The following is a 21,055-nucleotide window of genomic DNA, read 5'->3' as shown; positions in this document are numbered from 1 at the left end:
TACATGAAATCAGAAGTTGTTACTGGCTTTGACAAATTAATCTGGCTGTGGGTTTGAATTTAACATTGAAAAAAAACCCCAAAGAAATATCAATGACTGACAATAGCTGCTGAACTGTAACTATAACATAATGCATGTTCACAGAAGCTGCATTGAGCCCTCATTATTGTCTGCTGCCAGTGCATCTAATTCCACGATACCAGGCAAAAGGCAAAAAACTTAACAGTATGTCATCCTGCCCCTCAATTCAGAGTTCTCTATTAAATAATATGATATTCAGACATAACGCAGCTGAAGATTATAATTTTCATTAGGGGTATGCCAGCAGTGGCTTTATTTGTGAGTTAGCTTTATATTTTTTATGTTTCTATATTCTCTAAGGTTTTTCTGTAAGAATACATTTCTCACACCTAAAAATAGCAAATTCTCAATGATAGCATAGGCACTGTCAGATTCTATATCATGTCAGTAGGAGCTTGTTTTATCAGGCTAGCTTGTTTTATCAGGCTGCTGCCAGCCTTGCTCACCTGTTGGCACAGATGGATCAGTGGATGGCTTTTCCCATGTGTTAATTTGCTCCCAGGTGAATCCATTGGTCCCAAGAGCCAGGATGTATCCGCAGCTGCTGTAATGTTCATCAAATGAGCAACTGCCTGCAGAAAAATAATTGAGAAAATAACTTGAGTAACAAATGCGTACATGATTACACATACATTCACATCAGTGGCTTCTGCATAAAAACAGATAATAAACTTCAAGTTCATTAGCCATTGTGTGGACCTCAGGGCTTGGGAAAGTTGATTAGAAAGGTCTTTTACAGCATGTTTGGTTATGCTTTGCCTTTTAGTAAATGATAATTGGTTTGGTTCTGTAAAGCTGTATATATCATGACATTTTCAAGGATAACAAACCAAAGTACTTAAACTTCAAGGATAATGACCAATGTTAAAGCTAATGGGCAAAGGACAAGAGAAACAATTAGAATAGGCACTCAATGTGCATTCTATGGGTGAACATTTGTGCACTACAATTAAAATTTAAATCCTTTTACTCTGATGGAATGATTGAAATTTTCACTATCTGAATTATAGGCCCGAAATTTACCATGGGTGTCGGGAACCCTGATATCACAGCGAACAGCAAGTACCAAGCCCACACTTGCTGGCGGTGGAATTGTCTCTGCAATTTTACCAACGGCAGCCTCCAAATTGGCTGCCTGTGGACCCCCATCCAATTAACGATAGTGAATGGGCTCCTGGTGCTGTCAGCCTAATCAGAAGGCCAGTGGCTCTGAAGCCTCAGTAGTGCCATCAGGAGAGGTAGTCACTGCCGAGATATACAGGAAATCCTGCCTTAGCTCATCTTTTAGGAACCTTCATCAATGCTGTTGTTACCTCTAGACAAGACTATCTCAATGTGTTCCTGACCAGCCTCCCACATTCTACTCTCCATATACTACAGGTCATCTAAAACTCTGCTGCCTGTATCCTTAGCCTCACAAGTCCCATTTATCCATCACACCCATGCTCACTGACCTACACAGGCTCCCTTGATTTTAAAATTGTCATCCTTGTTTTCAAATTTCCCCATGGCTTCACTCCTACCCATTTTTATAATTTCCTCTGGTTCCACAGTCCTGCAACATGTGTGGATTCTTTCAACACTGAATGATCAACCTTTGGTCATCAGCCCTAATATCTCTTTACGTGGCTTGGTGTAAAATTTTGCTTTATAATGCTCCTCTGAAGTGCCTTCAGATGTTTGATGACATTAAAGGAGCTATATAAATATAAGTTGCTGTTTCTGTTGTCATAGCAATGCTGGACACCAAGGATGCCCAAGAACTCCTAGTGTCCTATATCATGGTGATGGATTCGTGTTTGAGAATTTTGAAGTCATGTTTTGAAATGCAGTAGGCCAGCAGTAGAAACTGGCAGCACTTTTTGAAGAAGTTTTGGGTAGATCTGGAAGCAGCAGCAAGGTATAGTGTTGAAATCTGTCTCTCACACTTAGGGTAGCTCCCATGTTGTGCTATAAATGATGTGGGCACCTGACCAAGCTTCTAAAGATTTAAAATCGCCCCATTCCCCAATTTCCATCAGCAGTGGCTGGGTGGAATTTCTGCTCTGCTCAGATCTTCCCCTCATGACCTGTCCAGGATTTGTGGGGCACTGTCAGGGGTGGGATAGATGGAGGGAAAAGTCATATACATAAAGTGGAAGCAGTTGGCTCAATAGATAGTTATTAACCACAAAATATTTTTCATTCATGCAGTTAAAAGTAATTAATATAATACATCCGAATGAATAACTGCAAAACAAATCTTATCACATATCTGATCATTGATTTTTATTCTGTGGTTATAATTATAAAGCTGTAATCTCTCCCTCCAGGATAGATAAAGGCATTTTTCAATGATATGATTATAACCCCATCTTCCACTAATCTGTTAATTCATTCCTGTTTTGATGTTTCTATAGATAGTTATCTATTCTCCTTGTTACAAATTTGTACGATACTTGAATCATGTGCAATTTGTTATCTTGTCAAAGAGGAATCATTAAATCCTATGAGTGGTATTTCATCTATTAGTGCAGAGTAAAGCAGTATATAAATGTGCACAGAATTGACTGGTTATGTTACATTATTAATACAAGTAACCAAAGAGCTTTTAATTTCAGTGCACATTCACATCTTATATCCTTTATCAACTTATCCTGAAAATAATGGAAGGTTACATCTTTTGTCTTCAATGTTTTTGTTACAGTTAATAGCAGCATCCATTGTCACATAATGTTTGTAATTTTGCTAAAGTCTATTCTACAGACGTGGCACTTTACAACCAGACTATTCTAATGTTAGATATTTGAATTGGTTTAAATTTCCTCCTTACAAAAATAAAAACCCTTTGTTAACTTTATTCATCAGAATTATCACTCTTTGATCACAAATAATTGGTTGTACAGAACTTGAGTATTGCTAAAAAAAATACATTTTGTCGAAGCTTTCCACCTTGCACTCATCAGGACAATCACAAGAATATCAATGTCAGAGGAAACAACAACTGTATATTCTTTGTGAAGAGAGCGCTGATTGGTTGGCAAGTGGACAAGGCACAGACCATATCCAACCACCCCGTGCTGGCAAAACTGAAAACACATCATCTAACATTAGGTGTGATTCCGCAGTTAGACAACATTTGTTAAATAATCTTCAGTGTGCTAAATATTACAATGACAACCAACTTGAGATTGTCAGTTGGGCTTGCAATGTAGTGCATTTGCGTGTAATAGAAGCTACATATATTAATACATAAAACGTGTACACACATTGCACCTGTTTCAGCTAAACAAAATAAGTGATAGCCATTCACTGGTTCATTCCTCAGAGCAATTCATTGACAAGAGTCAACACTGCCTGGTTTAAATTTCAAACAATGTTTGACAGTTAACTGTCAGACACCATCAACTGTTTATTCTCCATGGCAACACTTCTAACTATCAGAATCTACTTGCCAACCAATCAGCACTCTCTTCTCGTATGGTATAAAGTTTTTGTTTCCCCTGACATTGGTATTTTTATGATTGTCCTGATAAGTGCTAGGCAAAAAGCTTCAACAGAATGTCTTTTTTTAGCGATACTCCTTAGTTAATTCACTGGAATTAAATGGGGGACTGGGGACCTCTGCCCAAAACAGCTGTAAAGTCAATAGAGCTTCTGTTCCATTGGGAAAATTCAATCATTTAGTGTTAGGGCCCAATTTGAATCCCACCGGCAAGCTGCAGGCTCTAAACTGGTGCCCCGGTGGGTTCCATCATTTGTGAAAGGACAGGAAATTAGACAAATCCAATGCTACACTGTGCAACAGGCTGGGGGGAGAGCTGCTGACAGGGAAGGTCGAAATGGGACTGCAGTATCTTTCTGGTGCCGGGGGAGCGGAACTGTTCCTGTTGGCCCCACAAAAAATCATCCCCACCAAAGTATCTAGAGTGGTCCCTTAAGTTGGTCCCTTAATCTGGTTTGATTGCTTAATGCCTAATCAGCACACATTCAGCCCAGTAATACCTGAAAATTACAAACAGTGTCCTATCATCAATCCAGGACCCTGGGCTGCAGCCTTACATTCAAACATGGGAGCAGACCATTTACCCATTCACAGGCTCATCTGAAATTTGCATTAGACAGGCTTTGGGTGTCAATGAGAAAGCTGATGTGCCTCAGCCCTGTCTCTGATTTTTAAATGTGGGCGAATTATGAGCAACTGGCAGTTGAAAATCACCATTGAAGATACTTGCCCAAAAATTAGATTTTGCAACAAAATGTGTCATTCTTTTTGTCAGCCAAGTGCCTGACTCATCACTGTGCTAAAGAATTTTTAAATGGAGCTGCTGAAAAGTTCACACATATAGCTTATATTTATTTGATGTGGAATTCAAGTTCTCTCCCTGTAGGAATATATTCCAGTTCTTCAATCCAGAAAACTTGGCCAGAGATGGCAACAGAGAAGACCTACAATTGCTCAGTTGTAAATTAAGAAGAAACTTATTTGCCCAGAGAGCAGATAAAATGAAACTCGGGACTGTTTGAGGTGAACAGTAAGTCTTATGGTCTTATATATTTAAGAGGTAGCGAGATAAACACAAGGGAGAAAAGAATAGAACAATGCACTTGATGGAGTGAAATGAAGACAGTAGGAAGGATGCTTGCATGGAGCATAAATACTACATAGACCTGATGGGCTCAAAGGTCAGTTTCTATGCTGCAAAATTCTATGTAATTGCCCACTACTTATCCAATGATTGGTGCATCAACACTTAGTCCTGAAGCTCAGTGGCCAGTTGATTCCTTCAGGTTTCATTATTGAGTTAGGTTAATCATCATGGACACCTAAGCACTGAAGTCTTACCTATTTTAGGCTTTGGATTACTCAGCTAGATCCCAATCTCTCATCATCAGATGTATCATTAAGAAAAATAGGGACTTTCACAACCATTGGATGACTCAACTCACTTGACAACCAATTAAGTATTTTTGAAGTGTAATCACTGTTGTAGTGTACAAATTATGACAGCTACTTTGCACAGAGAAAGCTCCCACAAGCAGCAATATGATAATGACCAGGCAGTTTGTTTTTGTGATATTGATTGAGGGATAACATTGGCCAGGAGGCCAAATACACCTCCCCTGCTGCTCTTCGAAACAGTGCCATGAGATCTTTTACGGTCCACCTGAGAGGGCCGATGGGGTTTAAAGCCTCATTCAAAAGACAGCATCTCCAACAGTGCCCCATTCCCTCAGTACTACACTGGGAGTGCCAGGCAAGATAATTTTGCCCAGGTTTTGCAGTGGGGTTTGAACCCTCAATTTTGTGACTCAGAAGTGAGAGTGCTACCCATTGAGCCATGGTTGATAAAAAAATCATTCTGGAACTGATCCCCAAGGATCTACACCATTTTTTCCCTTAAAACATAGAGGATGGAATTTTACAGCAGCGGTATTTTACAATCCCATTGAAGCAAATGGAGTTTAGAATGGCTTGCTGCATTTTACAGCCCCCTCCCCACCGCAGCAAGGCCATAAAATTTCAAACAGAGCGTCACTAGATATACTATGTTAAGCCTGAAAATAAATAATAGAATAACTTACTACCATTTAATGAATGCTTTAAAGGTTAATTATTGAAAATCATGCAATGCAATATTAGTGAAAAAAGCGGAGTGGTCTTGTACAAAATCCCACTCTGCTATATGAAAACATTAATGAAGTTAAAATAAATGTGTCAATTCTTTTGATAAAGAGAGTACTTTGCTGCAAATATATGAACAGATTTGTTGCTAATAGCATACAGCACAATTCAATACACTTTAGACTTTGTGAACATTAATTATACATCCTGCCAGGCATCATTAGCAAAATATAGCTCTGAAAAAAATGCATAAAGTTCACAGCAAATTAAACAGTATGGGGTTGCTCTGGCAGTCTCATTGCAGAGCAGTTGGACTATTGCTCCTCAGGTGCTGCAACTGTCTCTTTGGCATATAGACTTGTTTGCGTTATAATGCAAGCTCGGTTCCTTTACATCTTAGCACAAGACAGTAGATAAAGAATGACATATTCGATGCACAGCAAGGTAAAAAGGGCAGGATATCCTGCATAGAAACTCCTTAAGGGACTCAGGCTCTTTTTTAAAGCTGTCCTGCTGATGAACAGGAGGCAAAACAGCTGCAGGATAAGCAGACCAAACAGCTACATTTGTTAAGGCAGTTTTGGAGGTGTTGCTTCTGTTATCATCATTGCTTAGTTTGTCCTTGGTCAGCATTGATAGAGACTGCTGGAGGCAAGGCTGTTGTTAAACTTTACCTTTTATTAAACATTCTTCGAACTATATACAGTACAATGTTTCACATAGAACTATCCCCCAGTATGCTCTGTTGTCATGTGATCTTGCATCACTGATGATGTGGACTGTATAGTTACATACTTAACATTAACCCTTTACACAACATGTCTCCCTAATTCTCTGACTCTATTGAATGCATTGTTTACATGATCTTACATCTCCCTACAAGTCTCTGCCTTCATCCTTGATTTACAGAGAAAAGCATTATGGTGGTTTCACCAACCTCCCCAAACTTGTTCTCAGCTCTTTGGCAGATGTATAGGATTCTAGTTTTCCATGTTCTCTCTCGAACACGTGGAATCGTATGTCAATCACCAGAGATGACCAGCTCTCTGTTCAGGTCGTCATCCTGATCTTCTGGGTAGCTTGTCCATTCCATTGAAGGTGGTCTTATCGATATAAGTGTGCTTCTTTTTCTTCTCGCTGTTCCATTTTCAGCCTCTACAAGATAAGATCGCGGATATAGCGTTTTTTCAAAACCTTGGCCTTTGCGATTCTAGTCACGAATCCATACTTATTCCCCTGGCTGGAGCTCCAGTAAGTCACTTGCTGTATGGCACTGATTATAATTTCTGGTTTGATTTGCATGATCTTCATCCTCCCTTGCTCTCTGTATATCTACTGCTCGTGAGGCATGGCATAACCATGTGTGGAAGAACAGGAAGTTGAGTCCACAGTCATTTTCCCCATTAGAAGTTTGGACAGAGTCAGGCCATTCTGGATTGGTGAGGAACTGTAGCTCAACAGTGCCAAATTGATATCATTATTTTTCTTTAACAAAGCCTTCACTGTCCTTACTCCTCATTCAGCCTCTCCATTAGCTTGCGGGTATTTGGTTGAGCCAGTTGTGTGGACAAATCCATAGGCTTCTTTGAACTGCTTAAAGAATTTGTCAGCAAACTGTGGGCCATTGTTTGACATGACTAGATCTGGAATGCCGCATGTGGCAAAAAAATTTTTTAGTATCATAATGACAGCTTCCAAGATGGGCCCATAAAGACGCTTAACCTCAATCCACCTGGAGCAATAGTCACCAGCTATGAGGGTGTCTCCCCGTTGAGCTCGAAAAGATCCATTTTGAGGCATTCCCACAGTCTGGATTGAAATGAGGATAACGTCAGTGGGTCTCTTTGCTCCTGACTTTGGATTGCATAGGTGATGCAGTTTGAAGTCATTTCCTCAAATAATTTTGAGATCCTGGCCACTAAACTGAATTGTGTGCTCTCGAATGACACTGTTGTGGTAAAAAGATGAGACCGCTCAAGTTTGTGAGTTTCCAGTAAGAAAATGTTTTATTCAAGCAAATGCTGGGAGAGATCATCTTGGTTGCTTTTTTCAGGGATCTCTGACAATACAAGGTCTGGGTAGCATATTTATATCTTTTTAGCTATCACATTTCACTATACAGCCTAGTCCAGTTACATACATAATAAGCAGAATTATTCAGCATGCAGATGTCTCATTATCTTATTGGGAGGCTGGGAACTGCCTTGGTTCTAATGCGTCCCAGTCTGTGCTCATATCACTAACATTTGTTTACCCATCCTATGAAAGTCATTGGGCAGCATCTTCCGGTTGGCGAACGGGGTGCGGGGCCCACTCGCCAATGCGTAAAACGACATGGGGGTCACGTTGGGTGTGCATCCCGACGCCACCCTGCGTCATTTAGATCTTCAGTTCGGTGGGCGTGCAGCTCAGTCTGCTACATACCCACTGAACCATCAATGGCCAGTTAACGCCTTTATAAAAGTAATTAAGCCAATTAATGGACCTGCCCATCCAACCTTATGGTTGGTGGGCAGGCGAAGAGCCCAGGCTCACAGTGTCACATGAGGGGACATGTCAGGGATTTGTTTTGTACCCTTCCAAATATTTTTACAACTTCCACTGATTTCCGAGGCGGCACTTTGCCATAGGGAGATCTGTGCAAACTCTTTCTCGCGCATGTGTGAAAAAGCGCAATCCCAGCTCAGGAAACTCGCCCCCCACCGCCCCCATCCCCCCCCCCACCCCCCCCCCCCCCCCCATCCCCCCACCCCACCCGCACAGGGAGCAAACAGTGTTTCTGATCAGACATCACACTGGGCGGGCCTTAATTTCCCCACTTCAACACCATGGAGAGAATTTTCTCCCCGTTGGGAGGGGGGAGTTGGGCGGGAGTGGGCGCAGGCAGGCACGCAGCCTATCGCTGCCCGTGATCGGCTGTGCACTGCCATTTTATGTGGGCGGGCCAATTAAGCGTGACGTGTATCTGGAAGCGCTGGGCGCTACCTGTGTGGGCGGGGGGAGGAGGCTGAGTCAGGGCCTGCGCTCTTTCGCGCACGCGTGTGAAAGAGCACTGAAATCTCCCTGAGGCACAGAGCTGACCCAAGGAGAATATTAAAATTTGTAAAAATCAAAATAAAGGAAAAAAAAATTAAAGACATGTCCCCTCTTGTGACAGTGTCACATGAACTAGGACATGTCTATGAATCTTATTAAAAATTTTTACTAATGTTTTAGAACCTTCATGAAACTTCATACCGTCCATGGATGAGGTTTCATGATAAATGCGAAAGCCGCCCATGGATGAGGTTTCATGATAAATGCGAAAGCCGCCTTTCGCATTAATCATGAAACCTCATCCATGGGCGGCTTTCGCATTTATCATGACACCTCATCCATGGGCTCTTCATTTGCCCACTAACCTTAAGTTTGGATGGGCAGCTCAGTTAATTATTTTAATTGCTATTTAAATGGCCTTAACAGGCGAAATGAAGATCTGAATGACGCGCAGTGACATCGGGACACACACCTGACGTCAGCATGTGTCATTTTATGCATTGGCAAGCGGGCCTCACCCCTGCTTGCCAAGCCAAAGATTCTGGCCAATGTAACGTTCAGGTATCCCTGGTATATTATCTGAAAGATCGAGTCTGAGGACACCGAGGTGTCTTTGTATTGGTTTAGGATGAGATAATTTGGAACATATTCTGGCCATCCTCTGGTGTAGTATTTGCAAAATTTAACACATTCCTCATTTTTTTGTGCCTTTCATTTCTCATTAAGCCTACGTAATGTTGCAGGTAGAAATTTTGTGGTCAATGATGTATAGGATTCCACACCCTCGGCAAAATTTATGTCCTCTTGCTCAGGCTTTTCAACAGGAATGTGTTGACAATGTGTCCACTGTAGTTTGTTGTTTTACTTGGACATATTCAGTTGTAGCATCAAATCTTATCAATCTCAAATGAAAACTCTGACTCTTGGTGGCATTTTTGTTAATTCTTTACATTTAATAATGGTTTGTGGTCTCGGATGTAGTCAGCAAATATCACACAAGCCCATGTAGCTCCTAATGCCTCTTTTCCAATTACAGCATACTTTTGGTCGATTTCAGTCAGAGATCGAGATGCATAGTACACTGGTCTGCATTTGCCATCTCTCTGAATTTGAAAGAGCACTGCTCGTCCAGTCAACAATGCACCTGCAGAATCTATTGTAGGCAGCTCTGGATCATAGTGATCCAATGTGTCTGACAAAATGAGTATCTCTTTTATCCTTTCAAATGAAATTTGTTGATTTTCTTCCCAACATCGTACTTGGTCTTGTCTAAGCAATTGTCGCAGTGGTTCATTTCATGTGCCAGATTAGGTAAAAACTTTCCTACTTGACTGACCGTTCCCATGAAATGCTGATATTCGGTGATGTTGCGAAGACGTTAAAAATCTTTGACTGCCTTGATTTTTTGAGGATCAGCCCTGATGTGTGACCAATATGTCTCAGAAATGTAATGGTTGGATGTGAGAACTCAGGTTTATTACTAAGAGTCAGCCCTGCTTCTTGCAAGTGTTGCAACACTGCTCTCACTCTGGCATCATGCTCTGGTGCAGTGGACCTATGGATCACGATGTTGTCCATATGGCAGATGGCACCTTCTGATCTGAAAATGACCATCATTATCCTCTGAAAAATCTCTGGCGTCAATGTAATACCAAAGGGCAGTCAATTGAGGCAATACCTCTCAAATGATGTGATCAATGTAGTCTGTAGTTTGGTTCCTCGTCCAAAGGTCATTGCCAAAAATACTGTTTACATTTAGTTGGGTAAAAATTGTGTATTTTGCTAGATTTGCCAGACTCATATCCAAATCACCATTGGGCGGATCTCCCTTTCCACAGCTTTGTTTAACTGTGTGAGGTCAACACAGATTTGCAGTGAGCCATTTGTTTTTCGTACTTGAACCATACCTGAACACCAACTTGAAAATTCCATTACAGGTGAGATTACTCCCTGAAGCAACACTGATTCATTTTCTTGCTTGGCCGTCTGTAATAGTGAGTGTGGAACTTTCCTTGGAGTGAACAAGCACACTGATTTGGCATCTGGTTTCAATGTCAAGTGATAGGCTGTTTTCAGCTCCCCAAGATCTCTAAATAAGTTTGGAAATTCTGCCATGAATTCTCTCAGTTTGTTTCGGCTTCCCAATTTATCTACTTTATAGATGAGTTGTAGATCTATGCAAGCGTCTCAGCATAACAGTGAACACTCTTGGTTTCAGATCACACACAAAATGTTGGTGACTTCTCTCCCTTTGTACTTAAGTTTAGCATTCAACTGTACCTTGACCTTCAGTTGAATGCCTCCTGGACCGTCTAATTGTGTAGTCGAATGGCTAGAGGAAGTCTTACTTTAGCCACTGTTCTGTGCCTGAAAGAACTGAAACTCCTGTTCCAGTGTCTAATTTGAAGTTTGTTTTATATCCATTGACCATAATATTTGCACTCCAATAGTTCCCATTAGATCCTGTAATTTCTCCCAAAAATGGCACTTCATTGTCTTTTGCATCTTCAATTTCTTGAATTCTACTTGTTTAATTGGTTTCTCCTTTAATTTCTGAGTTGTGAGCTTTTTAGATCTGTATGCCACACAATGTTCTCTCAAATTATAGGAATGACACTCCACACTTTTGACAGGACACTCCGCACTGATGCAGCCTTTCCCTGCCACAAGAACACCGAGTAATGGCAGCTACCGCACCATCTTTACTCTTTCCCTGTTTTTGAATAGATGTGGTTCTACTTCTGTGTCCTACAAACTTCACTGTGTCAGGTGTTTTTCTCCACAAAATCTCCCTGTCACTTCAAGTAAATACACAATTTTGCTTTCTCATTTCTGCCTGCCTTGTTAACTGCGCATCCATCGATAGCATAAGATCCTCCTCAACTGCAGAAAATCTGATAATGTCTCCCCCAATACACCCACAACAATGTAATCCTGAATTACCTTGTTTTTCCGGGTTCCATATCCGCAATTCTCAGCGAGCCTATATAAATTGCTATCGAAGGAATCTCTGCTCTCAGCCAGTCTTTGGATATGTTTAATGACCTTCTTCCTTTGATTTTTAATAAAATTTATTCTTCCATGGGATATGGACATCACTGGCAAGGCCAGCATTTGTTGTCTATCCCTAATTGCCCTTGAACTGAATGGCTTGTTAGGCCATTTCAGAGGGCAACCGCTTGCTGTGGATCCGAAGTCACATGTGGGCCAGACCAGGTAAGGATGGCAGATTTCCTTCCCTGAAAGACATTAGTGAACCAGGTGGGATTTTACAACAATGATAGTTTTGTGGTCACTATAATTGAGACTAGCTTTATAGTTCCAGATTTTACTAATCAAATTTAAATTCCGCCACCTGCCATGGTGAAAGTTGAACCCATGTCCCCAGAACTTGGTCTGGGCCTCTGGATTACTAGTCCAGTGACATTACCACTATGCCACGGTGTTCCTTTTAAGGCTGAAATATGTATCAAAAGTCTTTATGACTTTTCTGTATGCCGCCATTTCTTCATTTATGCCCTGTCTGACCATTACATCGTTTGCATACTGCCTGTGGGGTTGCTGACCTGCTCCTTGATGGCTTATCTGCTAGTCCTGAAGCGGTTCTGTACCTGGTAAACCTATGATGCCAGCTCTGCCACTTCTTGGCTTGATCCATGCCTTCCACGTGTTTGAAGCACTCTGGTAGGGTAAGATTTTCTCCATGGCTATTCTTCACTCTAGCCTTCTCCATGGCTATTCTTCACTCTAGCCTTTCTTTGAGTTCTGTTGGCATTTTCCTACATTGTCCTTTCCTTGTAGGCATTTCGCTTGTTGCTTTTACCAGTCACTGGGCTCTTGGTGCTTTTTCAATGCCTTTTCCACTGTCACCATCTGCTATCATTGTTGTGGGTCTTAGCTTAGGCTGTCCTTGGTCAGAATCGATAGAGACTGCTGGAGGCAAGGCTGTTGGTAAACTTTACCTTTTATTAAACATTCTACTAACTATGTACAGTACAAGGCTTAGCACTAAACTTTACATAGAACTATTTCAGCATGCTCTGTTGTCATGTGATCTTACACCACTGATGATGTTGACTGTCTATTTCCATATGTAACATTAATCCTTTACACTACACTTCTGAAGCCCTACAACAAAGGCTGGCCCTGTTTGGAGAAGAGGACTGCCCTTTTGTGAAACTCATTGTTTGAGCAGAGTGAATGGAAATGGTATCAAGAACGAATGCAGCAGCAGCTTTCCACAGGGCCCGACAACAGATTGGGAAGTGATTTGTTGGTTCACAAATCATCTCTGCTGGTAGGTTTCTGAGAAGTAAAAATGCAATATTGAGATTTATATGCCATTCAATGTTTGCTCTGAAAAGCTCAAAGATTTGTTCCCAACGCAGAGCTTTGCTTACCAGAAGAGGAGATTGGAGCATCAGCCACAAAGGCTAGCGTATCCAGCTTCTGTGCTCCAGATTTTCTGGCAATTAAAATTAATGGCTATAAAATCATAAGCCCAAAAATCTGACATGTTAATGTTCACACCCAATACTCTGATCTGTGCAATCGTACCAGGAGTGGAGTCTTGAATTTTCAGAGCTATGATGCAATCAGAAAACCTTGATTAAATTTTAACCAAACGTATTCATTAGTCTTTTTGTAATTTATAATGGATATCTAATGGTTCATTGCTGGACTGGAGATTTCTGTAGCAGTGATATCACAATCAATAATCCTCTGGAGCAAGAGTCACACAGAGAGAATAAGGATTGCACAGACAGTTGCTGAGATCAAGGTAAGCGATTTGGTATCGTGTGACATCCCACAAGCAAATCACATCATGGAAGCAGTGAAAATGCCAGGTACTAAGCAGGAATGAGTGATAAGGAATCACTTTGAGGCAACAAATCATCCCCAGACAGCTATGGTTGGCTCAGTAACAGAACAAAGTTCTCACTCAGATGGGAAATGTGAACAAAATGGATACCAGAAAGCAAGATTAATGCTTAGATTTTCCAATCAGCATTATTATAATAGTTTACCCTTCACATTAAGATAAAGCAAATGGAAAATTCAGCCTTCAGAGTATAATTTTTGGGTTTTGGTTTATAACCTCTTAACTCTCAACAAGATTGCTAAAAAAAAAAGCCAGTTCTAGCTATCTACTGATCACTGCTAAAATGGTAAAAATAATGTATTTACGGAAGATAGACCATCCAATAATCTAAACATCCTGTTCAGTCCATTCATAGAGATAAATGGCAAAGCTGTTCTCAAATAATTCAATCCAACAGTTCAATAATTTATAATAATGTATAATTTATTTCACAAAATAAATATCAAGAGCAGAAAATACTAATTTCCAATTTGAGGACATATTTTCTTTGCTCCTTACAAACCATAGAAATCTTTAGCTAATATCTTTAAATAATACTTCATGTTAACAAATAGTCTGTAGGTACTGGGAACAGCAGTGCGAACATACCCTAAACAAAGGTGTAGAACACCGTCTCGAATTATGTAAAATAGCTGCGTCCACATTATTTCTCTTCATTCTTCTTTCTGGTGATTGCTCTGAGCAACTTTATAAAGTTTGTTTTCAAATATGTTATTTTAATACAGGAAAAACTCTGTGGATTTTGAACAGCTTTCACAAAGCTTATAGGGCAGGATTTTACGCTTTGATGAGCAGGGGCAGGGCCCGCTCACCAACGCATAAAATGATGCATGGTGACGTTGGTGGGGGGTGGGGGGGGAACTCCCGACATCACTGCGCCCCATTTAAATTTTCAGGAAGGCAGGGGTGCAGTGAAATCAGTTGCACGCCCACCGACCTGTAAATGGCCAATTGAGGCCATTGACAAGCCAAATTAAGTAATTAAAGGACCTGCCCGTCCAACCTTAAGGTTGGCAGGCAGGCCAGGAGCCCCGACGCAAACTAGAAACCATCCACGGGCGGGATGAGGTTTCATGTTGCTTTTAAAAAATTTTAATAAAGGTTTTGTAAAAATTATGGACATGTCCCAAATCATGTGACATTGCCACCATGAGGGGACATGTTAGAGAAATTTTATTTTTCTATTTTTATGTTTTTAACAGTTTGAGCCGATCTCCCTGAAGCTGCACTTAGCCTCAGGGAGGCAAGTGTGCTCTTTCATGTGCATTTGTGAAAGAGCGCACTCTCAATTTTGGGATTTCCCCCCTTGCCCACACAGGGAGCACATAGCGCTTCCGTGCGGATGTCACGAGGCCCATCCACGTAAAATGGCACCGTGCCCCTGATTGGGGGTGCCGATCAGAAGCGCGCCTGTGCGCGCCCGCCATTCAACCTCCCTCCCCAACGGGGGGAAAAACGAATCATTTTAAATAATAAAAAATGGAAAATTTTACAGTTCAATTCAGTGCATGATGACAGGTGCCAACCAAAGAGTTGAATCATATTTTGTCCAAAAGTGGAAGTGTACAAAGCCTAAATCTAAAATAATTATTCAATAAATTGATATTCCATCCTTGCAATCAACTTTCTGCTTTATTTTGTAAGTCATAGGAAGAAATTCTGACACAAAGAATCAATGTTATGTTACATTTACGTACACAATATATATACCATTGGAGGATAATTGTGAAAGTAGTGGCACATTCCAGCATTGAATTTACAGAAACACAGAACTGGGAAAGACTTTGTGGCCCACGTGGCTGGTTGCAATAATATAAATATCCCTCAATCCACCAATTCTTCAAGTTTATTCAATTTTTTCCTCACATTTTTTAACTATCTACCTCCTCTACTTCCCGGAAGCTCCATATTTTAACAAGTCCTGGCCAGTTTGGCACAGATGACCTGCGATGGCTCAAAAGAGGTTAACAATGGGACACAGCGGGAAGACAATAAGATTAGAGGGTTCCTCACCTTAACTGTCCAGTGGATTGCCTCCCTAAGCCCTTACCCGCCAAAACACTATCTGGTTTCTGCCAGCCTGAGGGAGTTAAAATTAGGGCCTGTGTCCCATCTCTAGACTTTGTCTCAATGTTGAGCCCGTTATTGGGGAAAAAAAATTCCCCTAGGCATATGATGGTGATTTTCTGAGTCAGAGGGAAATGAAGCAACCTACTCATAAAATTAAAGGGCCAAATTTTTGCAAAGACTTGAGGGCTCTGTGCCTTAGTCAAAACGGCACCGAAGCCCCTAATCCGGAAGTCCTGCCTCCTAGTCAGAATACACCATTTTTACTGGGGGGTGGGGGGAGGGGGGGTGTGTTTGGGGAACAGGGCAGCAAATATTTCAGAGAATCAGGGTTCACAGAGGCAGCTGCATGTTTAAAAGTGCAGCTACCTTTACTCAGGAGCAACTTTTGTTACCCAGGTTTCTGAAATACACCTTGATGGCTTTACGAATTTGTGGAAAAGGTCAAAACCTATGGGAGTTGTTTGGAGAGCTCAGGTGCCCCTTTGGGATTATTTAGTGTAGGCGTGAATGTGCATTAAAGATGGGTAAGGTCTGTGGGGTTGTCAAGCTGTCAAATCATTTAAATCATCTGCCCTTTAAATTTCAAATTAAAAAGGCAGCTTGTTCATGGATTTGTTTTAGTGCAATAGTGTGAGTTTGCATCAGCTTGCTGCGCTGGGGTAGCCCTCACACCTCTGTCAGAAGATCGTGGGTTTAAGCCCGAAACTAGGACTTCAGCACATAATCTAGGCTGGCATTTAAAATGAAATGCTGCATTGAGGTATCATCTTTTGAATATATACCAAAATATATCTTCTGCTGACATATTTTATTTTTAGTTAATAGGCAAATTATGGATAGAAAAGATAAGGGTATTCTGGTCAACAATTATCATAACATCAATAAAACAAATTAACTGTCCCTTATTGCCTTGCTGTTTGTGTGGAGTTGTGCCATGTGCAAATTGGCTGCCATGTTTGCCTACACAACAACAATGATTATATTTTAGAAATAAGTCATTGGCTTTGAAGTGCTTTGGAACATGTTGATGATGTGAAAATGCCATATAAATTCAAGTTCTTTCTTAAAGTCCCCATAGAAAACTGTTCTGTGTGACACAAACATAAAGGAGACACAAACATAAAGGAGAAATATGGGCAAGGTTAAATTCAGCAGCCCCGTGCTCTCAATGGGGAGCCTACTCAAAGGAACTGTACATTGGAGAAACAGTGCAAGTGCTGCAGCTCTTTTTTTGATTGCACTCTCTTTAAACACAGCTTCCCAGGAAGAGCACAGGATCAGTGAATTAAACTTGTAATTCCAATAAGGTAGTTGACATAATTCAGAACCTAGTAATATTGCTTCATTTGTATTGCTTCCTAATCGATCACCATATGTCAATGAGACATTTTTATACAGAAAGTTTATTTCAGCACCAAGAAGTAGAATCAACTGACAATGAAATGCACTTGCTACAGTTTCCCTGTATTAGTTAGGTCTGGCCAAAACCCTGTTAATTGTTGAAATTGATGCTCTTGGTTTACTGTGGCAGGTCTTTAATTCTCAGCTAACTGTATGACATAAACGCGATGTGCTGTTTAACCCCCAAATGAACCTCAACATCAAGAATATTGTTTTCTGTTTGGCAGTAACTTGCTGACAAAATTGCTGACCCTTAGAAGAGAGAGCTCTTCAGAGCTTTTCACTTGTTTCTAAGCAACCGTGATTTTAAAAGGCAGACATTTCCAAATGGAATAACCAATGTCGACAGGCAGTAGAGGTAATACAACACCTGAAGCATATTTTACCCCAAATTCTGGTCAGAATAGATGAGAATGTCTAGTAGAATTACAAATATATGGGAATATCTGCATCAGGATCAAGTTTCACAGTGGAGATATTTCACAAGGTAAAACAGTGCTTATTTGAAGTTGGTTGAGCTAATACATTTCTGAATGAGAAAAGTGTTTGTTAAATGGTTAAAATTATCAGGTCTATGCAACATTGTAAGAATTTGGAGCAGATATTTAAGTAAACAGATTTTGGTGAAGGTTAACCCCCAAAAGATAGGACCCCCCATTTTCCACTTTGCAGACACAACCTGCCCCCTGTGGTGTCTTTCCTGCAATTTTTGATTTTCTTTTTCAAGATTTCCAGAATTTGCAGTTTTTTTCTTTTTACGTAAAATCTGTATTGGATTAGCAGAAACACTGGGTCAGCAACTATTGATTTTGCTGCATGTAATGCACGCAATTTTTTTGCTTTTACTTACGAAAAGTGATAATGGAAGGATGGTTTTTCAACTTGAAATAATTCTAGATTGTAGCTTACTGCACCTGAGCTCTATTATTAAGAATATAATTGTTGGTATCATATTGGCACCATTCAGCCACCCAGTGACAATCAGCGGTTTGCAGTACAGCCACAGTCACGTCATAATCCCCTCCAAAAATACAGGGCCTTGATCGTGGACGTGTTAATTTTTAAAATTCATTTCGGGATGTGGATATTGCTGGCTAGGCCAGCATTTATTGTCTAGCCCTAATTGCCCTCGAGAAGGTGATGGTGACCTGCCTTCTTGAACCGCTGCAGTCCATGCGGTGTAGGAACACCCACAGAGCTATGAGCGAGGGAGTTCTAGGATTTTGCCCCAGTGACAGTGAAGAAACTGTGATATATTTCCAAGACAGGATAGTGAATGGCTTGGAGGGGAACTTCCAGGTGGTGGTGTTCCCATGATCCTGCTGCCTTTGTCCTTCTAGATAATAGTGATTGTGGGTTTGGAAGGTGCTGTCTAAGGAGTCTCGGTGAGTTCCTGCAGTGCATCTTGAAGATGGTACATACAGCTGCCACTGTTCCATTGGTGGTGGGAGTGAATGTTTGTGGAAGGGGTGCCAATCAAGTGGTTTGCCTTGTCCTGGATGGTGTCAAGCCTCATCAGTGTTGTTGGAGCTGTACTCATCTAGGCAAGCGGAGAGTGTTCCATCACACTCCTGACTTGTGCCTTGTAGATGATGGACAGGCTTTGGGGAGTCAGAAGGTGAGTCAGTCGCTGCAGGGTTCCTAGTCTCAGACCTGCTCTTGTAGCCATAGTATTTATCTGGCTAGTCCAGTTCAGTTTCTGGTCAATGGTAACCCCCAGGCCGTTGATAGTGGGGGATTCAGCAATTGTAACGCCATTGAATGATAGGGGTGATGGTTAAATTCTCTCTTGTTGGAGGTGGTCGTTGCCTCACACTTTTGTGGCGTGAATGTTACTTGTCATTTGTCAGCCCAAGCCTGGATGTTGTCTAGGTCTTGCTACATTTGCATATGGAGTGCTTCAGTATCTAAGGAGTTGCGAATGGTGCTGAACATTGTGCAATCATCAGCGAACATCCCCACTTCAGACCTTATGATGGAAGGAAGGTCATTGATGAAGCAGCTGAAGATGGTTGAGCCGAGGACACTCCCCTGAGGAACTCCTGCACTGATGTCCTGCAGCTGAGATGAGTGACCTCCAACAACCACAACCACCTTACTTTGTGCTAGGTATGACACCAACCAGTGGAAATGTCTCCCCCTAATTCTCATTGACACCAGTTTTGCTGGGGCTCCTTGATGCCACATTCAGTTAAATGCTACCTTGATGTGAAGGCTAGTCATTCTCACCTCACCTCAGGAGTTCAGCTCTTTTGTCCATTTTTGAACCAAGGCTGTGATGAGATGCCAAGCTAAGTGACCCTGGCGGAACCCAAACTGAGCATCATTGAGCAGGTTATTGCTAAGCAAGTGGGCTTGATAGCACTGTTGATGACCCCTTCCATTACTTTACTGATAATCGAGGGTAGACTGATGGGGCGATAATTGGCCGGGTTGGATTTGTCCTGCTTTTTATGTATAAGGCATACCTGGGCAATTTTCCACATAGTCGGGAAGATGCCAGTGTTGTATCTGTACTGGAACAGTTTGGCTAGGGGCATGGCAAGTTCTGGAGCACAGGTCTCCAGTGCTACTGCCAGATCATTGTCAGGGCCATAGCCTTTGCAGTATCCAGTGCCTTCAACCATTTCTTTATCACGGGAAGTGAATCGAATTGGCTGAAGACTGTAATGCTGGGGACCGCTGGAGAAAGAGAGATGGATCTTCCACTCAGCACTTCTAGCCGAAGATTGTTGCAAATACTTCAGCCTTATCTTTTGCACTGCTGTGCTGGGCTCCCCCATCTTTGAGGATGGGGATATTTTTGGAGTGTTCTCCTCCAGTGGGTTGTTTAATTGTCCACCACCATTCACGATTGGATGTGGCAAGGCTACAGAGCTCAGATCTGATCTGATCCACTGGTTGTGAAATCACTTAGCTCTATCACTTGCCGTTTATGCTGCAAGTAGTCCTGTGTTGTAGCTTCACCGGGTAGACACCTCAGTATTAGATAGGCCTAGTGCTACTCCTGGCATGCCTTCCTGCATTCTTCATTGAACCAGGGTTGATCCTCTGACTTGGTAGAGTGGGGGATATGCTGCGCCATGAGGTTACAGATTGAGCTGGAGTACAATTGTGCTGCCACTGATGACCCACAGTGCCTCACGGATGCCCAATCTTGAGTTGTTAAATCTGTTAAAAATCAATTCCATTTCACACGGTGGTAGTGCCACACAACACGATGGAGGGTATTCTCATTGTCAAGATGGGACTTAGTCTCCACAAGGACTTTGCGGTGGACTCTCCTACCGATACTCTGGACAGATGCATCCACAGCAGGCAGGTTGGTGATGATGAGGTCAAGTATGTTTTGCCCTCTTGTTGGTTCCCTCACCACCTGTCACAGATCCAGTTTAGCAGCTATCTCCTTAGGACTCGACCATCTTGATCAGTACTAGTGCTACAAGCCACTCTTGGTGATGGACATTGAAGTTCCCCACCCAGAGTAAATTCTAAACCCTTGCCACCTTCAGTGCTTCCTCCAGTGGTGTTCAACATGGAGGAGCACTAATTAATCAGCTGAGGAGGGCTGGCACATGGTGATCAGCAGAATGATTCCTTGCCCACATTTGAACTGATGCCATGAGACTTAATGGGGGCCAGAGTCGACATTGAGGACTTCCAGGGCCATTCCCTCCCAACTGTATACCCTATGCTGCCACTTCTGCTGGGTCTATCCTGCGGTAGGACAGGACATGCCCAGGAATGGCAATGATGGTGTCTGGGACAAGATTTGTAAGGTATTATTCCGACAGTCTTGTCTAGTCTGTGAGACAGCTCTCCCAATTTTGGCACAAGCCCCCACGTGTTAGTAAGGAGGACTTTGTAGGGTCGATAGGGCTGGTTTTGCTGTTGCCATTTCTGGTGCCTAGGTCGATGCTGGGTGGACTGTCCAGTTTTATTCCTTTTTACTGACTTTTTAGTGGTTTGATACAACTGAG

General features: G+C 41.8%; 1 protein-coding gene across 1 annotated transcript in view; it reads right to left on the bottom strand.

Moving 5' to 3' along the window:
* The window catches only part of ptprt (protein tyrosine phosphatase receptor type T), a 1,444,026-nt gene that overhangs the window by 1,082,122 nt on the left and 340,849 nt on the right, over nt 1-21,055 (bottom strand). The window contains exon 2 of the mRNA XM_041204432.1: nt 528-653. Within this exon, the coding sequence (XP_041060366.1) occupies nt 528-653 (126 nt within the window). The remainder of the gene's footprint in view (nt 1-527; nt 654-21,055) is intronic.

Source organism: Carcharodon carcharias, chromosome 14 (genome assembly GCF_017639515.1).
Source record: "Carcharodon carcharias isolate sCarCar2 chromosome 14, sCarCar2.pri, whole genome shotgun sequence".
Taxonomy (NCBI): Eukaryota; Metazoa; Chordata; class Chondrichthyes; order Lamniformes; family Lamnidae; genus Carcharodon; species Carcharodon carcharias.
Note: the sequence above shows the minus strand (reverse complement) of the source record. Positions and strands in the feature narration are given on the sequence as shown.